We start from the raw sequence: 24,492 nt of genomic DNA, 5'->3' as shown, positions 1-24,492 counted from the left end.
GGATCCGATCTCAATCAAATGCATCCTGACTGTTCACATTCTCACACCCCTTCATAAATATGTTCCTCGCCGTCCAGATGCGTTCGGTTGGACGGCTAGGATTCGGGTACGAGCCCTTTCCCAAATACCGCCGCGGTGAAGTAAGCAAACGCCGGTGATATTTTCCCCGCCGGTGTCTCCTGCGCATCACTTCTCTGAAGCGGAATTTGGAATTCCGATCCTCCACACCAACCAAACAGATGCTTCGCGTCTCTGAGGACGGAAACAGACGCCGGGAGGGAGGCTCCTCCGCCGACTACATCCACCTCCGCCGATCCCTCCTCGACCTCCAAGATGCCGCCGATCAGATCTTCGACACCATTTCCCAAAGAGTTCCGCTTCTTCCCTCTTTTTTCTCTTCTCCCTCTCCGATCCATCTGCATCACGATTTCGTTTCCTTTCCTCCGTCTAATCTTCTTCTTCCCCATTTCCTTCCCCTTTTGGATCTGCGTAGACGGCGAAGGAGAGCGAGAAATTGACGGAAATCGCGGCGAGGATTCGGAGTGCGAAGGCATGGATCGCCCTTTCTCAGTGTTTCTATGACCTCTCTTTTTTTTTATCGCTGAAATGAGGGCGAAATTTCGGTTTGTTTTTAGTCGCTCTCTCGTTGTTGCTTAGGGTTTTTGCTCAATTGGATGTGTAATTAGGCAAAAGTTGACGTGATTGCGGAGAGGAAGCAGCCCATTACGGTTAGGTCTTCTCCGAGATATCCGTCGTTCTTTGCGGAAGACATCGATTTCAAACCTTTGTTCGGGTTCGGGGATGGAGATTCCGCGTCGGAGGTGCCGTTTGCTAGTATTGTTTTGAATGGAGGCTTGAGCAGAGTATGCTTTTTAACCTAGTTGTAGTTTGATTGGAAACCCTTTCTGGTTATCTTTTTCTCTATGGAGTTAGGGTTAAGGTTTGGATTTCGGGCTTTTTCAGGAGTATGGAGTGGATGGTACGTTGGAGCTCTTTCGTTTTTTCTCTGAGGCGAACGCGGAATATCATCGTGTAGCGCCAAAGGTGAAAATTTAGAACTTCACGGTATTCTTTCTGTTTCTTTCATTTAGTTTTTGAAGATTAATTCGTCTTATCAATGACATGTGCGGGTGAAGTTGAGGGAAAGAGGAACCATTGCTTTTAGTTGTCGTGTTGCACAATCTGAAACCATGAACACGTTCTATTTCTTGCATAGGTTGCACTTGTTCCCTTGTTACTTACATTGTAAAGTTTGAGTTAGAGTCTCTTTTGCTTTTGTTGAGTCTGATTTAAGCTGCCAAGTTCGGGTGAATCAATATCCCGAATGGGCAGTCCGAGCCCATTTTCGTGCTGGGGAAGGGACTCTGGAGTCGCTGTTGACAGACATGCCAACTGACTGCGATTTGTGAGCAAGACATCGTGGCGCCTTATCAAAACTTGTGCAATACCAAAAGCAAGACAGTTGCCGAAGCTGAAGAGATGGGTTCACCTCGGGGTCAAGAGCAGATGACTGCAACTGTCAACAGGCTGGTGAAAGATGTGACTTTGCACGAAGAAGCAATTTCATGCGCAGGTAAATCATTCGGTGGACTGAATGATGTGGTGACGAGCCTGCAAGAAGTTGACAGAACATGTCACTTTATTTATGACAACAATGGTCGACTTGTAGACTGAAGTAGGGAAGCTTCAGTTGAAGAACCGCACATTGCAGTGGATAGTGACCCTAAATGGGGGAAATGGTGAGAGGCCATCAAGGATTGATGTGCCAAGACTAGCAAGGTTTAGTGGTTATCGCGACAGCAAGGCCATTGAGAACTTCTTGTTCCAAGTAAAAGATTACTTAGACATTCAAAATGTGACGCTTGAGGATTTCAAAATCAAGGTTGCAACAACTCTACTGGATGGAGATGCTATCGCTTGGTGGAGGCGGAAGCGCAGTGACATGGAGAGGGGTTAATGCGTGATAGACACTTTTGACGACTTCAAAATGGAGCTGCGTAACTACTTTATGCCTAAGAATGCGTAGAGGCAGACGTACAGGATGGTAGGCGAGCTTAAACATACTGGTTCGTTACAAGACTATGTGAACGTTACAAAAGCTTATGTTGGAGGTGCCTAACATGGTAGAAGAGGACAAGCTCAACTGGTTCATTGTGGGACTTCAACCATGGGCACAGTCCGAAATGGAAAGGAGCAACCCCAGTACTTTGAAAGATGCATACGTGACGGCCGAACACTTAGTCGACACTCAGTGCAAGCCCTTCACCTCATCAACCAAGGTCGGAAAGAAGCCTGACTACGGAGGCAAGAAGGATGAGCGACGCGACAACAAAGCTGAGGCATCGACATGCCATCAATTCTACAAAAAACAGAACTACACAAAATATAACAACAACAACAACAAGGGTGCAGTTGTGACATGCTGGTTCTGTGGCGATAGGCATATCGCTAAGCAGTACCCAAAGTGCCTCGTGAAAGACGATGGGCATGTCAATGCTGCGTAGGCAGAGTGCAGTGATACTGAGACCATGCAACCGCGGATGGGAGCCATACGGTCGATCAACGCAGCTAGAAGTTGCGCAGTTAATAACATGCAAGTTAGCAAAGAATTGATGTATCTCGAAATCATTACAAATGAAAAGTCTACTTCAACAATGGTAGACTCCTGGGCCACACACAACTTCGTCTCACGGGAAGAGGCAGAGCGGTTGGGCTTAAAGCTCGGGCCAAAGCAGAGAACCATCAAAACGGGGAACTCTAAGGCCAAGCCCATCCTCGGTGAATCAAGAGATGTGGCTATCCAAGTGGGAAATTGGGCTAGCAAAGTCAACTTCCTTGTGGTGCCCCTGGACGATTTTAAGATGATTTTGAGTATGAAGTTTCTGCGGAACCAGAATGTTATAATGCTGCCAAAGTTTAACACGTTGACGATTATGGAGCCAAACCTATCTTACACAGTGCAGTGCTTTACGCAGAAAGACAAGTCTTCAGTGTTATCGGCAATGCAACTGAAGAAGGGTGTCAAGCATGGAGAGCAAACATTCTTAGTTGCCGTGCGCGTAGAAGAAGGGAAGGTGCAAGCAGCAGTGCCATCAACCCTAGCTTTGCTGTTGGAGGAGTTTCGGGGGGTGCTGCCTCCGAAATTGTCGAAGCATCTGCCACCAAGATGTGAGGTCGACTATAAGATTGAGTTGACCCCGGGAGCGAAGCCTCACGCAATGGTTTCATACCGCATGGAGCTAGCTGAGTTGAAAGAGCCGCGTAGGCAGCTGTGCGAGATGTTGGATGCAGGCATCGTTCGTCTATCGAAAGCCCCATTTGGCGCTCCAATCCTATTTCAGATGAAATATGATGGCTCCAAACGATTGTGTGTGGATTACCGTGATTTGAACAAGGTCACGATGAAGAACAAATACCCGTTGCCACTGATAGCAGACTTGTTCGATCATCTAGGCAGTGTTCGTATCTTTTTCAAGCTAGATTTGTGATTGGGTTACTGGCAGGTGAGGATTGCTGAAGGTGATGAGCCTAAGACAACTTACGTCACCCGCTATGGTGCTTACGAATTCTTAGTAATGCTATTCGGGTTGACAAATGCTCCAGTCACGTTCATGACTTTAATGAACTAGATCTTCTACCCTTAGACAAGTTCGTGTTAGTTTACCTGGATGATATCGTGATCTACAATAGCAATATGAAGAAACATGTCAGGCACTTGCAAACAATGTTTCAGGTGCTGAAGGAGAATGACCTCTGTGTCAAACAAGAGAAGTGGCTTTTCGGGCAGGAGGAGATCAGCTTCCTTGGCCACATTGTGGGGCGTAGTGTGCTGCGTATGGAAGGGCAAAAGATAAAGGCCATCTAGGAATGAGTTCCGCCAGGTAAAGTACCAGAGTTGCGGTGATTCCTTGGTTTGACAAACTACTATCGGCGTTTCATCGAAGTCTATTCCCTCATTGTTGTGCCCCTCACAGATTTGTTAAAGAAGAATCGGGTATGGCTCTGGACAGGAGTGTGCCAAGATGCCTTCGATGGCTTGAACAAAGCCTTAGTGAGAGAGCTAGTGCTGCGACTGCCTGATCACTCAAAACCCTTTGAGGTCCACACATACGCTTCAGACTTTACCATCGGCGAAGTTATTATGCAGGAGGGTCATCCGATCTCATATGAGAGTCGTAAGCTAAAAAATGCAGAGAGGCGTTACACGGTGTATGAACGCGAGATGACTGTCATCGTGTATTGCCTCAGGACTTGACGACATTACCTTTTGAGTGCCCAGTTCGTCGTCAAGACGAACAATGTTGCCACGAGCTATTTTCAGACACAGAAAAAGCTAACGCCTAAGCAAGCTCGGTGGCAGATGTTTTTGGCTGAGTTCAACTTTGCTTTGGAGTACAAGGTTGGAAATACCAATGTTGTGGCGGATGCCTTGAGTCGCAGGGCTGAACTGGCAGCTGCACGTGCAGAGCCTTCTGAAGTGCATTTGGAGGGCACATTGCTGAGCCGCATCCGCGAAGGTACACAGCAGGATTTGACAACACAACACATTGTTTCTCTGGCGCAGGCAGGGAAAACTCGGTGATTTTGGCTATAGGACGACCTCCTCGTGACAAAAGGGGGACGCGTCTTCGTGCTGCGATGGGGAAGCCTCCGCCGAGAACTACTTAAGGAGTGCCATGATACACTATGTGTCGACCATCCTGGTCAGGAGCGGACCTTAGCACTCCTTTAGCGCGGCTACTATTGACCGCAGATGAGGGACGACATGGAGGGGTATGTGCGAACATGCCTCATCTGCCAACAAGATAAGGGGACAAACCAGAAGGCTGCCGGTCTCCTCGAGCCTCTACCAATTCCAGAACGTCCTTGGGATAGCATTTCCATGGACTTCATTGTTAGTCTGCCAAAGGTAGAGGGCCTCAGTTCTATTCTGGTTGTGGTGGATCGTTTCTCAAAGTATGCCACCTTCATCCTAGCGTCTAAGAATTGCCCTGCAGAGTTGTTTGTAAAGTATGTGGTATTGTAAAGTATATGGTAAAACACTGGGGCATATCGAAGAGCATTGTGAGTGATCGCGATGCTCGCTTCACGGACAAGTTCTGGCGTGAAGTATTTCGGCTACTTGGCTCTGATTTGCTGTTTTCAACAAGCTTTCACCCGCAGACAGATGGGCAAACAGAACGCATCAACGAGATACTTGAGCAGTACCTTAGGCACTTTGTTAGTGCCAATCAGAAAAATTGGGTGAAACTCCTTAACGTGACACAATTTTGTTACAACCTGCAGAAGAGTGAGTCTTTAGGCCACAACCCGTTTGAGATAGCCACAGGGCAACAACTACTGACCCCGCATACTCTTGCCGTGCAAGAAAAGAGAAGGCCATCCTTCGCCTATCAGTTTGTTCGAGACTGACACAAGCATAATGAGTTGGCGAAGGCATTCCTACGCAAGGCGATAAAGAGAATGAAGAAGTGGGCCGACAAGCATCGTCGGCCCGCTGGGTTTCAAGTTGGGGACCAAGTGTTGGTGAAGTTATATCCAGGCCGCACAAGCATCTTCCGCAGGCGGCACCGCGGACTGCTCAGAAAATATGAAGGACCCTTCACCATCATAAAGAAGGTGAGCAAGCTGGCGTACAAGCTGGAGTTGCCCCCAGACTTTAAGGTGCACTCGGTGTTCCACATGTGCAACCTCAAGCAGTTCCATCCAAACGATGGAGATCCGGAACGCAGCGTGCCACAACGCCCTCTCATCATGTAGAGGGCCCTGACAGCACAACGGGCCGAGAATCACCTCAGTCAAATCCTTCGCCACAAGGTCAACTACTTGGGCGAAGCGAAGAAATACTTAGTGCAGTAGGAGGAAACATCGGAACCTACGTGGGAGTTAGCTTTTTGGATGAACAACCGTTACCCTGCTGAAGTTAGGGCTTACCATGAAACAGATGGCGTCGAGGACGACACATGATTTAAAGGGGGGAGCATGTTCTCTTGTGACTTACATTGTAAAGTTGCGTCTAGAGTCTGTTTTGCTTTTGTTGAATCTGATGTAAGCTGCCCGGTTCAGGTGAATCAATACACCGAAGGGGCAACCCGTATACTTGAACTGTAATTGCCTGCGGGCAAAATTGTGAATGAATCAAATGCGTTGAACTTTCTTTTGTTCACCCTCGTTGTGATTGTTTCTTGTGATTGCAATTCTTCTCCCTCTGTTCTCTCTTGCTCTCTTGCACTCTGATTACAAGCTTCCACGACTGGCAAGCGATGGACAAGTAGGTTTGCGGCGATAAGGAAGGACCGTCATGCCGCACTGGCCTATTGAAGGAAATAAGCTTGTGACAACCCTTGTCGTTCCCCTTAGTGCCTTAAGTCTTGAGTTTCACTTGACCATCTTGTATTCCACTGGATAAATTTTATGATCTACTTCGTGTATTACACTTATAGCATTTGAAGTGCTATACATGTCTTGTTTTTTTTTTTCCATGAACGGTAAGCCACCCCTAAGATCAGAGACCTAGTAGCGCTGACTTTGCGTGCCATACTTACTTTCCTGACGGTGTAAACTCGTGGCAGGCAGCTTTCCCTTGAAGAGTAGCCTTGCTTTGGCACAAGCAAGGGGGATAATACCCTTGCCCTTTCTTATATTCAAGGCGCTGATCTGTGAGAATGGAACCGCGACCACCCGTCTAGCAGCCAAGGCCCCCTCCCACTACGCCAAACCCCTTGGGGTTGTTATACCTGTCTTATTGCTGCTGCCGGGAATGCAGAAAACATTTTTCAGCAACTTTGAAGTGGTTGCTACAAAGGAAATTTGATATAGACTGGAGGATGATCTTCTTTTCCCTTTTCTAGTGCACTTTACTATAGTTATTTATCATACTTCGGTCTTGACTCTAGGGAACATGGAGTAGCCTGTTTAGTTTGAGAAATTGAAAGGCCGCCTTATCAAAAGGGGAATTGAAAAGGCTGCCTTATCGAAAGGGGAAGGGAAACCATACTGTTAATCAAATGCTCTGTCCCTATTTTCTATGGTATGTGATGCCAATATCAGGACAAGATTTCTGTTCTTTTGAATATGCTCAGTTCCATCGACCAAACTAGTTCAGAGAGGAAATGTTGAGAATGCGGCAAAGGATGCTTAGATGTTACTATCCAAATTCTAAAACCTAGATGCCAAGAATATTTTTTTTTCTCCCTTCCTTTTATGTTATGCAAGTTGGGGAATGACCCTCCTTTGGGCTTTTAACACCGGGACCCTTTGGCTAAGATAATGTTCCTTCACCACTCCAGTACTGCACTTTGAGATGATATCTACGAATGTAACAGATAGCCATATTTTCAAATCAGTGAATCCTTTTGATGCCATTAGTTTTACATCATAAACCTAAACCTAAGCAGTTCACGAGTTGGCATTAGACTTTAGAGGGTTGGTGCTCTCTCAGCCCTTTTATTATTATTATTATTGTTGTTGTTGTTTTCTGTTTCCCAAGGTGGGGAACAAATCAGTTAACGCTGCCACCTAGCTAATCAACCTGACCATGACTTCATATAGTCACAAAAATCTGTTATTTGGATTTTCTCAGCAAGGACAAATCTTATGATAAATGAAAAATTATCGGAGAAACCTTGGTATATCTAGCTTGTAAAACTTTAAAAAATATGATAAAAATATAAAATCCACTAAGATCGTGATAAACTCTGGAAAAATCACTATTGAAAATGGGTGATATTTTGTGAGTGTTTATATTTTTGTGGATTTTCCATGATAAAATGATGATAGATTTAAGATATTGGTGGTATAGGGCTGAGAAAGGTAAATAAATGACAATTTTTTTAGTCCTAACTGGAAAGAGTGTACAAAAACCATTTTATTTATTCTTTTCTCCATGATTACTTTCACATTCTGTTGGTCTACATTATTTTCTTCATTGTCTTTTTCTATTTCACTGAAATTCCAACTTAGCAATTTCTTAGGCAGGAATAATTGTGAAAGTTTCAAAATAAGTCTTTTGAAAACAACTGTGCAACTGTAGCACCTCCTCATTTCACATTTTTGTGTCTTGAGCAGTAACAACATTGATGACGACAACAACCATATTAACTATAAGAGCAAAACCTATAGCAATAAGAGCATCAATAGTGCAGCTGTGTCACATCCTCGTTTCACAAATTTTCTTCAACAACAACAACAACAACGGCAACAGGAAGGACCGTCATCATCGACATTGACATCATCCTTAATATCATATTACATTTACATTTCACATTTATTTTGATGGTTGAAAGTGAGCTTGCATGCTTTGCTTTACATTGATTGTTCGTTATCATATAAATTTGGCCTTTCAATATTTTGTAGGAAAGTGGTGATATCACACAAACCAAAAAACAAGCAATCTCAGGAACTCTTGGATCTCCTGAATTTCCTTATCACAGGTAGCACTTTTTAAGTCTTTCATGTGAAATGTCAACTTGTTTTACTTTTATTAGACTTGGTTGGTCTTTGTGGTTTTGTTATTCTTCTTCTAGAATGTGGAAAACGCTTCTTTTACAGATTCACTTATAGTGACATAGCCTACTTTGTATGCTGTTTTTTCTTTTTCATCTAATTGTGGTTTCTACAAGTTCTTTGAAGTTTGTATTTTTGCATGAGAACCACTGACACAAGTCATCCAGAATTTCCTTTTAAGATCAATTTAGTTTAGACCTTGATACGGGAAGTTGTAGATTATTTTGGCTTATTTTAGCATAGTGTAGTGTATTTGATCCTACGTTGATAGAAGTGTTATTCTACCCTTTTTTCTCTTTATAAATGGGGAAAGCCCTCTTGGTAACTCTCCTCTGTGGCTTCACAATATTTTTATTCTTGTTGATGCTTTTTGTCATTCTGTTGCAGTGTCATGATTTCATCTTTTGTCCCAGTTACTATTTGCTAGAAAGGAATGCTGCTGAAGTAGTCATATCAGGGTTCCTGTAAACTCTACTTGTATGTGGAAAACCAATTTCCTGCAAAATTGTCTCCGAAACGTGAAACCTATTTCAAAAACTCGTAGGAATCACATTTCCTATTAAGTGAGAAACTTGCTTGGGAAACTTATTTGGGAAAACGTTCTAGGTGATTCCTATTTGTTTCCCTTATAGAAGAAATTCTTTGCAAAGAAAAAAGTCGAGACACATGTATTTTTTAAAGTTTTTAATTTATTGTTCTTGAAAAAACCTTATAAATATATTTATATAAATATGTATGTATGTATGTATACATATTTGTAATGTTAAGGAGGCTGTAATGTGCTAGAAGAATGGGAAGGAATGGGACAATCTCGTAATTTAATGTAAGCACACTATTTTTACCGTATTTCTCAAATCTTTTGTATCTAAACCCTAAATCCTTATTTTCATTTAAGCAATTAATCTATGATGTTTATTATTTTATTAAAAGTAGCCCAACTGTTCACAGTTTCTTGTGTCATCATTTTATAGTTGTAATCATTTTGTATTTACATATTTTATTAAAACATTAATTTATTATTTTTTCTAGTTATCATGATGCTAGTAAACAAATAAAGTTTGTGTAAACTTATAATATTCTTCATAATTGTTGTTATATTTGCACTTTTTCCACACACACACACACACACACACACACATGTTTCTTGTTTTACATGAGAGTTCACATGAGAACAATTGGTTGGTGTGAAAATGACAGGATATTGGAGGATATCTCACAAACTATTGACTATTTTAATTGTGTATTTATTTGATTTGGTAAACAATGATTCAATGGAGTCTCAAGCTCAATGTATAAAGAAACTAACATACACAAAAGGAAAGGAAAACAAATATACTACATAAAGTTCTGCACATTTTGTCAGTCATCATTTACTTGAACTTTAGCACATCTTGCCATACATACACCTACCAAGCAAATTTGTTTTGTTAGATAGTGTATTATTAGTTTTTTAATACCTTTCAATCTTGCCATCCTTGCATCCAAAAAACTGCATAAACAAAAAGTTGGTTTCTGATGCAAATTAAGAGAGATAGAGAGTAATTGCCATTTTTTCTGGAAAAGGGGAGGAAATAGTTATACTTAGAAATATGGCAGACGTGTTTACCTATGTAGTTGTGTGGAGAGAAAGATGGATGTTAAATTAAAGGAAGCTAAAAAAAAGTGAAGGTGGCAAAATTCGATTCATCCCGATGTATTGGGTTGAAATCTTTTTTTGTGGATTATACGTACATATGTACATGTAAACATAGACCGACAGACATATGTGTATACGTGCAGCCCTACCTATAGGTGACCTATAGAAAACCTTCCCTATGTCCTCTTGATTGTCCGTTTGGTGCTTATAATACGTGGACTTGTTTCCATGATGGAATCTGATGCAACTTTTTTTAAAAGTATTTTTTAAAAGGTATTTTCAATAAAAATGGTCAATGTAAACTGTGCACCAAATTATAAATAACCGGTTCACACTAATGACGAAGTTTGGGTTGAACTTAGGGAACGGGTTAAAACCTCGTATTCCAAACAAAACAATCTTTATTGCCTTAAAAATGAACAAAGCACAATTAAACCTATTATAAATGACCGAGCGAAAATAAAATTATTACAACCCAGATTAAATAAATGGCCTAATGCCCCAAAAAATAAAGAATAAAAAATATAAAAATTGCAAGTCTTCATCTACTCGCGATCTAGCTCCTGTTATTCGCACGTGGACGGCCCTGGTATGCTTGTCGCTGTCGTGTTCCACTAGAAATCAAGAAGCTCATACCCCACCTGCAAAACTCAAAACCAACACAAGAACAAAAACAACTAGACTATCTATTCTAGTTACGGTTAGTCGCAATAAACTAATAATTGAATTGAATCTAAATAAAAAAATCTATATGCATCTAAATCTAAAGAAAGAGAAAGTTTAGACTAAAAGAAAATTAGTTTAAAACATGGTTTGCCAAATCACAATTTCCCAAAACCAGATTTTTTTTTATGTAACACAATATGCAACACGTGTAAAACTCGGTTTTGTGCAAATTGTTCACAGCCCAATTTTTTTATCTCCCACTCACGTGGATCTTGGGCAAAACCGTAAACTAATGTACTAACCTACTACCGAAAAATTGATAAACTACTAATCTATCACTAAATTGACGAAAATATAATTAAAAAAAATAAAGCACGCAAATCAGGTTCAGCCGACCGGTTGCTCTGCTCAAATATGAACGACAAATCGGTTGAGCAGAGCAGTGATACAAGCACTGTTATCAAAAACACGCCTTGAGGCGCAAAAGGCGTGCCTCACCTAGAGGCGCGGCACTCTGTGCCTCAAGGTGCAATTTTTTTTTTTACAAGATTTCTGAGACATGATCAACAAGATTTTTGTAGGTTAATCTCATATATTTTCCAGTTATTTCAGTTATGTAATCAGTTTCTTAGTATATTACTATATTTTAACTTTTGTTGGTTAATCTTGTATATTTTTCAGTTATGTAATTAGTTTCTTAATATATTTTAACTTTTGTTGGTTAATCTCATATATTTTCCAGTTATGTAATCAGTTTTTTAGTTACTTTTATATGTTATTCTCATATTTTTTAGAATAATCTCATATATTTTAACTTTTGTAGGTTAATCTCATATATTTTCCAATTATTTCCGTTATGTAATCAGTTTCTTAGTATATTTTAACTTTTGTTGGTTAATCTCATATATTTTTCAGTTATGTAATCAGTTTTTAGTTACTTTTATATGTTAATCTCATATTTTTTAGAATAATCTCATATATTTTAACTTTTGTATTTTAATCTCATATATTTTCCAGTTATTTCAGTTAAGTAATCAGTTTCTTAGTATATTTTAATTTTTGTTGGTTAATCTCATATATTTTCCAGTTATGTAATCATTTTTTTAGTTACTTTTATATGTTAATCTAATATTTTTTAAAATAATCTCATATATTTTAACTTTTGTAGGTTAATCTCATATATTTTCCAGTTATGTAATCAGTTTCTTAGTATATTCTATCTTTTGTTGGTTAATCTCATATATTTTCCAGTTATATAATCATTTTTTTAGTTACTTTTATATGTTAATCTCATATTTTTTAGAATAATCTTATATATTTTAACTTTTGTAGGTTAATATCATATATTTTTCAATTATTTCAGTTATGTAATCAGTTTCTTAGTATATTTTAACTTTTTTTGGTTAATCTCATATATTTTCCAGTTATGTAATCAGTTTTTAGTTACTTTTATATGTTAATCTCATATTTTTTAGTACTTATTTGAGATTTTCTATTTCTTATTGGTTGTTATTTCATCAATAAAGCATTTCTCTATTTATTTGTATTTTTAGATATTTTTATAATTTTTTTAAAGTTTTCAAAAAAAATATTTGAGGCTTACGCTTTACGCCTCGAGGCTTATGCCTCGCCTCGGTTTTTGGTGGAGCATCTCGCTACGCCTCAACGCTTTTCACAACACTGGATACAAGTAATTACACAACACAAAAGATATTAATTTTTCTCCTCCAAATCGGCAAATATGATATTTTTAAACCAAGAACTGTGCATCAAATAATAATTTAAAACCAGTTCTTGCACTCGTTGTAGAGTAGCAAGTTGGATTGTCTTATCAGGGAACATAACTTAGGCAAAACAATTCACAAATGAACTTACTATATTAATAATTGGAAAAGAAAAAAATAATTACACTATTCTTAATTACAATGCTAACTAAAAATAAAAAGGGACCAAAACAGTAAAAGAAAATAAATATCCTAACTAAGCCTTTAGGCCTCTAGCAAAATCCAAAGAGCTTTAAGAGAATATTCTGACCACCTCAACCCACCATCCCCCTTATTCTGCCACAGATATAGGGAACCTGTAAAATAAAATGAAGAAAAACTACTACCCTATTCTAAACAGTTAATCAAATGAATATCAAATAAATAAACAATTTAAATCTAAATAAATGATTGGAATTAACGACAATACAAGAATTAATGCAATTAACAACTAATCAAGAAAACTTAACTAACTAAATTAATTACTCTAACTTGTTAGAAAATGACTTTAAATACAATAGGTTCAAGAATGAACCAATAAACATGCACATGAAGTGCGAATACACACACCCACTAAGGGGTAACCGAATGCACATAAAGTGCCAACACACAAACCCACGAAAGGGCAAAGCCACAAAGGCTAAAAAATAATGATCTTCATTATTGGTGGGAGGTAAAACCCCAAAACCACACCTTGAGAAGGGGGGGAGACCCCTTTATATACAAGAGGAGAAAGGGAGATTGAGGGGGCCATTGGGGCTCCCACTAGGTAGTGGTTGGGGCAGTGTTATTAAAAACGCGCCTCAAGGCGCAAAAAGCGGGCCTCGCCTCAAGGCGAGGGGCTTTGTGCCTTGAGGCGCAGGCATAAGGCGCAAAAGCCCTGAGGCGCACGCCTCATACGCCTTGAGGCGTACGCCTCAGAGCGAGGCGCGCCTCAAGGTGAGGCGTACGCGCCTCAAGGTGAGGCTTTTAATAACACTGGTTTTGTCCTATTGAATTTTCTCTCCAACTTTTTCTAACTTTTATGCAGTGGGAGTCTAACTCAAACACCAATCTTTTGCAAGTTGTATGAAAACAGTAAACCCCCTTATGAAATTAAGAACTAAGTGTTAATTAACTTTATCCTATGTCATTAGCAAATTATACTCTCCAACAGCTAGCATATGCCATCTGAATCTCTCTATATATAATCCATAGATACATGCCTATCGAAGAAGGAAATTATATAATTGATTTTCATGCCCACTTTTCCCCTTCAATAAAGTGATCACTTATATGTTCATCATATCCACATTCACCTTTTTACACAGAATTAATACCAGGATTCTCTTATCGATCTATTATTATCTCCACTCCAAAGTGCTCCCTGTGGTGTGTCTGTTCATATGTGCTTTGTGAGAATCTTTGTATAGGTTTAATCGTTCAACTTTAATTAGTTTGTCCTGGAATTTACTATTCAAGTCATAAGCAATAAGTTAGATTCACTTTTAGTAAGATTAGAAGTGTAGTAGACTATTATACAAGAATTTAAAGATGGGCCAACAATAGGCCAATTTTCTGCTCAGACTTAAATCTTATTCTACAAAAATAATGGATATATAGGTATATATATAGAAACATCATCCCTAGGATTAGTTAAATAACTAGATCTTAGAAAAGGGTGTCACGTTAATGAAAGTGTCACGGTTGTTTCACTGCAGTTTATACAACTGTAACAGTTGAACTGTTCTTGCTTTCTCAATAGCATCCACACTGGGAGTGTTGTATTTTGCACGCTGTCTCATAAAAAGATGCAAATCACAGTTGGATCAGTAAAGAGAACCATAGTTTCACTGGTTACTTAGCTTATAGAAACGTAGTTTTCAACACATAATTTGACAAGTATAACTAATTCAGGAATCAAATCCAATAGTCTAACTTCAAGCACATGGTATAGGTTTGGGAATATATAGGATTCTGGCTAATTGTATTGGTTCACTTCTTATGTCATAAAAAAATATCAGATCTCTTTTCATGTTGGGGATCCCTCTCATGTCTTCTTTACCCTTTTACTTTACTTTATTTAGAGTTTCCATTCATTGGCCAGAACACTGTGTGCACATGCAAACAAACTTATTTTATGGCATAATAATGTAAATGCTCTTGATACTAAGTATTTAATCAATTTTATCAATCTTTAATTATTCCACAATACAATAACTAAGTTGTTTGTGGCTAAATTTACTTCTACTGCCATGGTTTGATGTTAGGTGTATGATATACTGTCATGGTTTGATGTTAGGTTTTATACGTTAATCTCATATTTTTAGAATAATCTCATATATTTTAATTTCTTTTAGTTAATCTCATATATTTTCCAGTTATGTAATCAATTTTTTAGTTACTTTTATATGTTAATCTCATATTTTTTAGAATAATCTCATATATTTTAACTTTTATAGGTTAATCCCATATATTTTAACTTTTGTAGGCTAATCTCATATATTTTTTAGTTATGTAATCAGGTTTTAGTTACTTTTATATGTTAATCTTATATTTTTTAGTACTTATTTGACATTTTCTATTTCTTATTGGTTGTCAATTTCATCAATAACGCATTTCTTTATTTATTTGTATTTTTAGATATTTTTTTATAATTTTTTAAAAGTTTTCAAAAATTTTTTTTGAGGCTTACGCTTTACGCCTCAAGGCTTACGCCTCGCCTCGGTTTTTGGTTGAGCGCCTCGCTACGCCTCAACGCTTTTCACAACACTGGGTTGGGGAGTCGTAACAGTCATATTTATGACCGTTGGGCACCCCAACAACTACACAAGTGGGGCCCCCAATGGTCCCATGTGATACATTTAATAAAAGAAAAATAAAGAAATAAAAAATAAGAAAACAGGAAAAGAGAAAATAAACCTAATAGAAAAATACATGATGAAAAGACCAAAATACCCCTATCAGGTATTTTGGGCACAACATAATATATATATATATATATATATATATATATACACACGCATGTATATATATATATATATATATATATATATATATGTATATATGATACATGATTATCTTTTAACACCCCCCCCCCCCCTCAAACTTTGCGAGGGGGAACAAAAAGTTTGAATACAATAGCAAGAATTCTCAGTCTTCAATAAAAGGCACCATCTTCATAGAAGATTGGTGAAGTTAGCAAATGACTTCTTCCAATTGTTCTTGCCAATGAGCTCCTTTAGAAAAATAGAATTATGCTTTCATCTTGCCTTGAAGGTCCTGAAACAAACAAAACAGAAAGCTCAAAGTATACAAGAAGGCATTTTAAGACAAGTAAGAATCTTCAATTCATAATCATATGATGTATTGTGCATTCAATGATTCACATAAGCTTTGAAAAACGAAACATTGAATGCAAAATTGAGTCATACAATACTTGGATATAAGCAAAAAAGGAAAGAAAAAATTCCAATAAATGCTCAAGAATAATAGTCATTACAAGCATATGCGACATCATATAATGAAATAAATCAACACTAAGGTAAGTCATTATATGACAATTGTTCAAAGACATATTAGGAAATGCTTAAAAAGAAAGCCTTGTAAAGAAAAGGTATAAACCTTACACCGGAACATAGTTTTAGAAATCATATGCAAGTCCACTGATAGGACAAAGATATATCTTTTAGTCACAAAAGAACACATGCACATACGAATTGTGCAATATTATGCATATTGCCATATGTCAGAAAATATATAATTCAATTAATATCAACATATCTTAACATCCAATTAAGTAGGATAATATCAACATTCTTAACATCCTAAGAGTCAAGAATCAATAGAGATGAAATTTTTGACAATAAAAACTTAATAAACAAATGCCAATAAGGAAAAAGCAAGAGATTACATAATCTAAAACATATTGATAATCATTTTTGCCCAAAAAATTCCATTGATCATACAATTTATAAGTGAAGTCCCTTTGAAAACACACATAAATCTTTATAAAAGGTTTTCCACTACAAACAATCCCCTCTTTAGACCTCCAAAAACCCACAAATCAAGTGTATCAGCGACTAGACAAAGAGCATAAAAACATGCCACTAAAGGGCCAAAGACACACATGAATGTGTGTATAAAACACCTCTTGTCTATATATAATAATACTTGAAATGAGTGTATCAGCGACTAGAACAAGAGAACAAATGCCAACATGGACTAAAATCACACATAAAAATGTGAATAAACGTTTCTTGTCTACATATAATGACTCTCAAAATCAAGTATGTTCAACTACTAGAACAAGATTACAAAGCCAACCATGGGCTAAAACACACATAAAGGTATGACACCACATCTCTTGTCTACATAAAGTGACACTTAAAATGAGTGTATTAGCGACTAGAACAAGGATACAAAAGCCAACCATGGGCTAACATCACACACAATGGTGTGAAACAACAAGCCTTGTCTACATAAAATGACACTTAAGACAAGTGTGTTCAGCTACTAGACCAAAAGAACAAAAGCCACTAACGGGCTAAACAAATTACACACAAAAGTGTAAACCACCAACTCTTGTCTGCATATGGTGACACTTAGATAAGGGGCAAACAAAGGAGAAAACACTTGAGGAAGGAAAGCTTGAAATGAAAAATCAATTAAAGATCATCAAGTTTTCAATATACCTTGAAACACTATGGTTTCAAACTTTAAACATCCATTACAAGAATACATAATTAAGAGCATCTATAAAAAAATTAATGGCAAAAAACAAGCGAGTGACACACTCATAATTAGAGATCACATAACAAGTCATTTAGAGTCAAACTACAAGTTGACAATCTAAAATGACATAACACGAGGTGCCCATAACTCACCTCACCAAACATCTCTAATATAACAATAACAAGGCCAAAAAGGATTGATGCATCATATAATCAACTTGTGATGGACAAAATAAGTGCCATAAAAGGCAAAAAATACTCTTTCAAATAGACAATGACATGTAAAGAAATCATCTTGGGATAATCAAGAGAAAAATGAAGCTCTTCATAAAGGAATCACAAAAACCATAATGGTTCACAAAGAGAGTTTCAACACAATACCCAAAGAAATAATATTCAAAATACTAGAAAAAATAAATTTATAAAATTGGGATTAAATCCCACACAACAAGCTTTAATATTCTTTGATTGTGATGAGATATGCGGAAACATACAAAGTGCTATAAGCACTTACAATGTCTTATAATGATCAAACAAAAGAGTCAATATCCAAGTCCATTAAGGGACAATGCACTCATAAGCCTTGAGAAAGGCTCTAAAATATAAAAGACTCAAAAAAAAACTTTCACAAAATGTGCACGAAGGCACTCACACAACACTTGAACAACTACACAAAAATGCGTAAAAATAGCAAACATGCACTAAGGCATGTGTTTCAATAAAAAGGAGAATGCTTGAGTCTCTCAAGCTTTAATTATGCAATTATATGCTTAACAAGTGCAATTCAATGCAAGACAAAGGAGACCATATTACGGCCAATGTAGGCATCCTTTAAAAGAAGAGATACAATCAAGAGGTTTTGAAACCTTATGTGAAAAATACAAACAAACAAGTTTATAAAATTGCATCGTTAGAAGAAAATCCAAACTAATGAAATCTTTTATACCAAAATATGCAATAGACACACTATAAAATAACGCATATCAAGATTCTATATAGTGTGAGAAGTTCTTTTAAAAGATCTTTCTTAATGAACACAATGGTTCATACAACATATTTATCACAATTTTTTTTAAAATTCTTTAAATAAAACAAAAACATTGAAAGACCTTTACAATCCTTCTTTTCACAAGAATCGCAGAATTCTCACAAATAGTTATCATTAACAAGACCCACTTAGGATTCATACAAAAGTGAACAACAAAGATTTAGATGTGAGAAATTCACATACAAGAATTATATCAATTTTTCACAAAAAATGCACTAAAAACCCATAAATAAGAGAGGACCTCAAAACAAATTAGGTTTCATATGAGAGTCAAGAGCATTAAGCAAAGACCAATAATTTAGCAAGAAAACATATAATTTTAGAAGTTATCTTATAAGTCAATCATGAAACACCTATGCAAAAATCATCAATCTTACATAATTGAAGACAATTTTGAAAAACATCACTCTATAGAGGATTCTTCATAAATTACTATTATATGTGATGGAAAATCGATAGATGTGTAGAGAAGAATGTGAATTATCACAATTCTTCATAAACTAAGAGTTTCAACCCAATTTTCTTTAAGAGCTTTCTACACATATGATTTCAAACAAAATATATGCAATTGATGACTTCAAAGTATGAAAGTTATTTTATAAGAATTTTAAATTCAACAAGTGTTAAAAGATTTTATGCTTTCAAACACTCTTTAAAGAGTGTTAAAAGATTTTAACACAACCACATACAAGGCTTTTAAATCATATGCAAGACATGAAATAGAACCTCCTAAAGCCATACACATGAGTAAGATCAAATTATGCTTTGGGAGATAAACGACCCATTAAAGTATGTCTTGAGCAACCATATATCTAGAAAATAATAAGTTCCCAATGAAATGTGATATACGAAAACAATAAGGGTTCAAATGAAGACCCAAATCATACAATCACTCAACATGCAACATAATGATAATGGAAACATATGCATATAAATGATCAAACAAATAGCTTTATGATTCATGCTACTTTCAAGAAACAAAATAATACATACCGAATGACTTCAAAAAAAGAGAGAAGAGAAACAATAAATACTTCACCATTCTTTGAAGTTTCTTTGAGCGACACACTTTCCGATGCACCAAAAGACAACCCGATCACGACCTGGCTCTGATACCATGTTAGGAAATGACTTTGAATACAATAGGTTCAAGAATGAACCAATAAACATGCACATGAAGTACGAATACACACACCCACTAAGGGGTAACCGAATGCACATAAAGTGCCAATACACAAACCCACGAAGGGGCAAAGCCACAAAGGCTAAAAAATAATGATCTTCATTATTGGTAGGAGGTAAAACCCCAAAACCACACCTTGAGAAGGGGGGGAGACCCCTTTATATACAAGAGGAGAAAGGGAGATTGAGGGGGCCATTGGGGCTCCCACTGGGTAGTCGTTGGGGAGCCCCAATGGTCATATTTATGACCGTTGGGCACCCCAACGACTACACAAGTGGGGCCCCCAATGGTCCCATGTGATACATTTAATAAAAGAAAAATAAAGAAATAAAAAATAAGAAAAGAGAAAATAAACCTAAGAGAAAAATACATGATGAAAAGACCAAAATACCCCTATCGGGTATTTTGGGTACAACATAAAAAATACACACACACACACATATATATATATATATGATACATGATTATCTTTTAACATAACTAATCAAGAAACAATAGCTAAATCAGAAACTCAAAGCAATCAATTAACTAAATTAACTACTCAAGAAAGCTAACCGAAATTCAAGATTCAAGATTTTAAAACTAACATGCTAACTAAGTAAATAACAAGAACAACTAACTAACACACTAACCTATCTAATAACTAACTAATCTTGCTGTACCGACTTTAAAGCTAAACTAATAACAATTAATAAATCTGGAAATAATAAAGAACTAAACTATCTAATCTTATCTAATTATCAATGCAAAGAAAAATAAAAGCAAGAAACCAGCTATTGATTAACTAATCTATTTTAATTGAACGATCAAAATTAACAACTAAACTAAAATTGATGTGACTAAATTTAAAACTAAATCTGACTAACTGAACTAAACAAAAATCCTCTGCAGCGAAACACGATTGAACGAAAATATTATGAACTATGCTAATTAAACAAAAAACTGATAATTAAGTAAAAGGAACAACTCGGCTAATTAAATTTAACTAAGCTATTTTTCATTAATCTAATTTAATGACGTTTAAAAAAAACAATACTAATCTAACTAATGTAAAATATGATTAACGTGAATTAATATTACTAATTAAACATAAAATCTACAGCTATCTAATTCAGCTGAAAATTAAAAATCTAATTAAAAACGATAATTAACGATGAACACTATTATTTTCTGATTTAAATGCTAAAATTAACTTCTGGAATTAAAACTAACAATTAACTACTGATAAAGAACAGAAAAATTTAATAATCTATGCGACTGAAATTAAAGCTAATCTAATTAACTCTTTAATCTGCCGATTAACCTAATTCAAGCTATTAATTAAATAAACAACAATTAACGGAAATTAAAATTAATAAACTAACTAAATTGCTGAAAAGAAAAATGTGATTTAACATAGATTATAATTAACCTACTAAACGTAAATAACAAACAAAAACAATATCTAACACTACCAAAAATTAAAAAGAATTGAAAAGACTACACGAACCCTAATCGGCTAGTATTAAAAATTCCTAATTAATTAAATCTAAATAAATACCGAATATAAAAACCTAATCTAAATTAAACTAATCTAGATCTAACCTAATCTGGACTGAAAATCACGTGAATAATAAAAAAGAAACTAAACTATATCTAACGATTTCAATAGAAAGACAATAATATGCAAAAAAATCAAGAAAATAGATAAAAGACTATTTATGCCTCTCTTTTATTTTATTAAAACGTAAATCTAAACATAAAAAGAACTGAATCTAATCTAAAACTAACCTAAAACTAATCTAATCAATGAAAATATAAAAATAAACTATTTAACTGACTAATACCGATAGGGCTTTTTCGGTTAAGTTTTTCGACCCGGATGACTCAAGACTCAACAAAAACACCGACAAGAAAACGATCAGACCTTGGAAATTGACTCTAAACGACAAATAACATGACATATCAAAAACCCAAAGCAAAACTCAAAAGAAAAATGGCCAAGACTCGATTTTTTATTTTTTATTTTTAAATGTAAAAATAAAAACCGAAAAGTAGAGAGGGGGAGGAAGGCGCACCTCAAGGCGCACCTCAAGGCTGCCCAACGAGTTTGAGGGTAGAAAAGAATGGAGATATACCTCAGATCTTATGCCACGAACGTCTTTTTGTTGCTGAAATCCGTTTTTGGCTGCAACACAATTGGAAACCGAGTTGTTGAAGGGGGAGATTGGTGGTGGAAGAAAGAGATCGGTCGGTTGTAGGGGGAGATTTCTAGGCCGCTGAACGTGGTGGTAGATGGTGGTTCGCACCAAATCCGAGTTGAAAGCTTCTAGCCGTGGGTACCTGCAGCAAGTACGAAAAACAAACAACTAAAATGAAAATGAAGAACAATGGAAAACAGAATGGAAAGGAGAAGAAAAATAGCATAAAGAAGAGAGGCAGCAAAATAGAGAGAGACAGGGAGGAAGAAAGGGGGAAAGAAGGTATGGAAAGGAGCATGAAACCCTAGGTAGAAGACCGCTGAAACAATGCTCGACATCCCCTATTTATAATAAACTTTTATAAAAATTACAAAAGAAGGCCTAAATTACAACTATTTTCAAAACAGTACCTAACTTCCCAAAATTACTAAAAACTACCCTGCGCCATTTTCAGAGGGGCTTCACTCATCTTGATATGATTTGACAGTTTGATGTTTATTAACTCGTGGATTGAACTGGGACAAATGTACTGTACAAAATGTTGGAACCTGCTATTGTTTCTCCTGGTGATTGTTTTTTATTCTCGAGTAGTCTTGCTTTCAAGTTATTCATAGTCTGGGTGAGTAGATGCGATGTAGCTAAGCTTGCTTAACTATCGATGATATGGCAAACAGTGGGGCTTCTGCCTCTGGCCTTTGGTTTAGGTTGTGGATTGTTCATCAATATTTCCTTTATTGACAGTTTCCATAAGGAATAACATGTGTTTCTGTGTAGCTTTCTTATGGCAGAGAGTCATGCAACAGAAGGTGATTCCATCATTTTAAAGCGGCAAGATCTGCCCCCTCCACCTCCAAGTTTACAACCTGGATATTCACGGGTAAGATTATTTTCTGAACAATTTTGTCCTTCACAAGGTAGTAGACATCAGAGAGCACTGATCCTTTTCAACTGTGCAATCTGTTGTGAAAAGTAATGTCCATGAGGATATACTTCTACTTCGTGGAGTAGTTGATCTTGTTATTGGTCTGTGGCTGTTTGTTGGGGCTGAATCTATTTGGCATTTTCAAGATCACAAGGTTCTAATTTTAGTTATGAACCAGAAGAAGCACGATCTTTGAGGTTATCAAGTATTACTCCCAGTCTTCCTGTCTTCTAGCATTGCATGTATGGTGAGTTGTAAAATTTTGCTTTTCACAGTTTTTTTTATTGCAGCTATTTATCTTGTATGTGATTATCTGCAATTAGCCTTTTCATGATGGTTGAGATGTAAATTTTTTCCTGTGCATTCCTTGTTAGTTTTTTTGTTTTTTTTGTGTGAAATAGGTGTTATTCGTTTCCTCTCTAGATTGTTCATGCATTTTAAGTCTTAGTTTCTTTGTAGCGTTTGGGTTTTTAATTAATGTTATTCATTCTAATCTTATTTTTCATATGTATATTGTAATATTGTTTCTGAGGCTTGGGCTTTCCTGTTAAATGCTTATGATCATGTCAAAATGCTCCTACCACCTCACTTTTTTTTTCACTGTTTAAAACCTTGAACTCTTTAGACCTTTAAACATGTCCTTGTTCCTTATTCCACAGCGTTCCCATGTTGGCTTGAACTATACCTGCTCCTCACTTGTATCACTTGATGTCATGAAAACAAATAAAGTATGTGCACATCACTGATGTTTCCTTGCACTATTTTTCTCTGCAGGTAATTGATGTGTCATTAAGTTGATGTGCAATTGCACTCATGACCATTCAACTGCTGTTTTTTGGTACAAATCAGATCACATTGCTTAGTTTGTATCAGGTTGTGTGTGTTTGCATGAGTGTTTATATCAAAGATTGCAGTGGATGAAATCTCTGCCGATAACAGTGAAATAAGCAAATCATATGCATATTATTCCATGTTTGTTCAAACTGATGCACTATATGTAAACATGTAGAAAAAGGGTAGCAAGCACCAAGCTGATAGTGGAGTAAGGTTGCAAAACTTCACACACACACAAAATTATGTACACGTATGCATAGAAGATCAATCTCATCTGAGCATGTGCAATGTTAGATGTGTGAGAATGGGTGGTATGACTGTAGCCAGACTTTCGGTCAATGCTCAGGCCTGGACCTTGACCGAATTTTGGTGGCAGTAAGGTTGTGCTAAGTTTTATGCTAATAAGGGCTGAATCCAGCCATCACATAAAAGGTGAGAGTGTGCTTGCTTTCTCTTGGTCTTAGCTCTTAAGCCGGCCGGCCCACAAGAGATTGAAAATTTTCCTACCTGGAATTCTTGCAAATTCATTATCTTTTGTAAATTTCATATACAATATCTAAAAACAGGAATATGGATGGTTGTGTTCAAAACATTATGCTGTAAAACGTTTTGCTAAAATGACACCTTGTCCCATATATCTGGAGTATAATTTTATATTTCCTGAATATTTTGCACGAATTCTGCATTCTTTTAATGGTTATGCCACTAACATGGATTCATACCATATGAACTGGTGACAAAAGGTAGATATGAATATAAAAGGCAGTGGTTCGAAAATCTTATACAAAAATTTAGCTATTTCATCTACTACTTCTGGAACTCAACCCAGTCGGTGCAATGCTTTTGAAAGTGTCTCCTTAATCCAGTGCATGTTTTTATAGAAATTCAAATCTGTTTAGTCTTTTATATTGTTCAGAAAAGTTGCCATTCACCTAACTTTTCTAGAAAAATCCCGTTCAAACAACATGCATTCGTCATTATCATCTGTGTGTGTGTGTGAAATGACATCCTTTATGGTGCAACTTATCAAAAACCAGTATTGA

The 24,492-nt window shown here is 36.6% G+C and overlaps 1 protein-coding gene across 1 annotated transcript; it reads left to right on the top strand.

Annotated features, from left to right (window-relative positions):
- The first annotated feature begins 165 nt into the window (after window positions 1-165).
- On the top strand, window positions 166-24,082 carry LOC149816289 (uncharacterized). The gene is made up of 7 exons (XM_089987361.1): window positions 166-371; window positions 494-550; window positions 687-863; window positions 964-1,044; window positions 8,356-8,432; window positions 22,468-22,570; window positions 23,390-24,082. The coding sequence occupies exons 1-7, from the start codon at window positions 240-242 to the stop codon at window positions 23,411-23,413; spliced, it is 651 nt and encodes a 216-aa protein (XP_089843487.1). The 5' UTR covers window positions 166-239; the 3' UTR covers window positions 23,414-24,082.
- Window positions 24,083-24,492: the final 410 nt, after the last annotated feature.

Source organism: Nuphar pumila, chromosome 14, assembly GCF_984573655.1.
Source record: "Nuphar pumila chromosome 14, dmNupPumi1.hap1.1, whole genome shotgun sequence".
In the NCBI taxonomy this organism is placed as follows: domain Eukaryota; kingdom Viridiplantae; phylum Streptophyta; class Magnoliopsida; order Nymphaeales; family Nymphaeaceae; genus Nuphar; species Nuphar pumila.
Note: the sequence above shows the minus strand (reverse complement) of the source record. Positions and strands in the feature narration are given on the sequence as shown.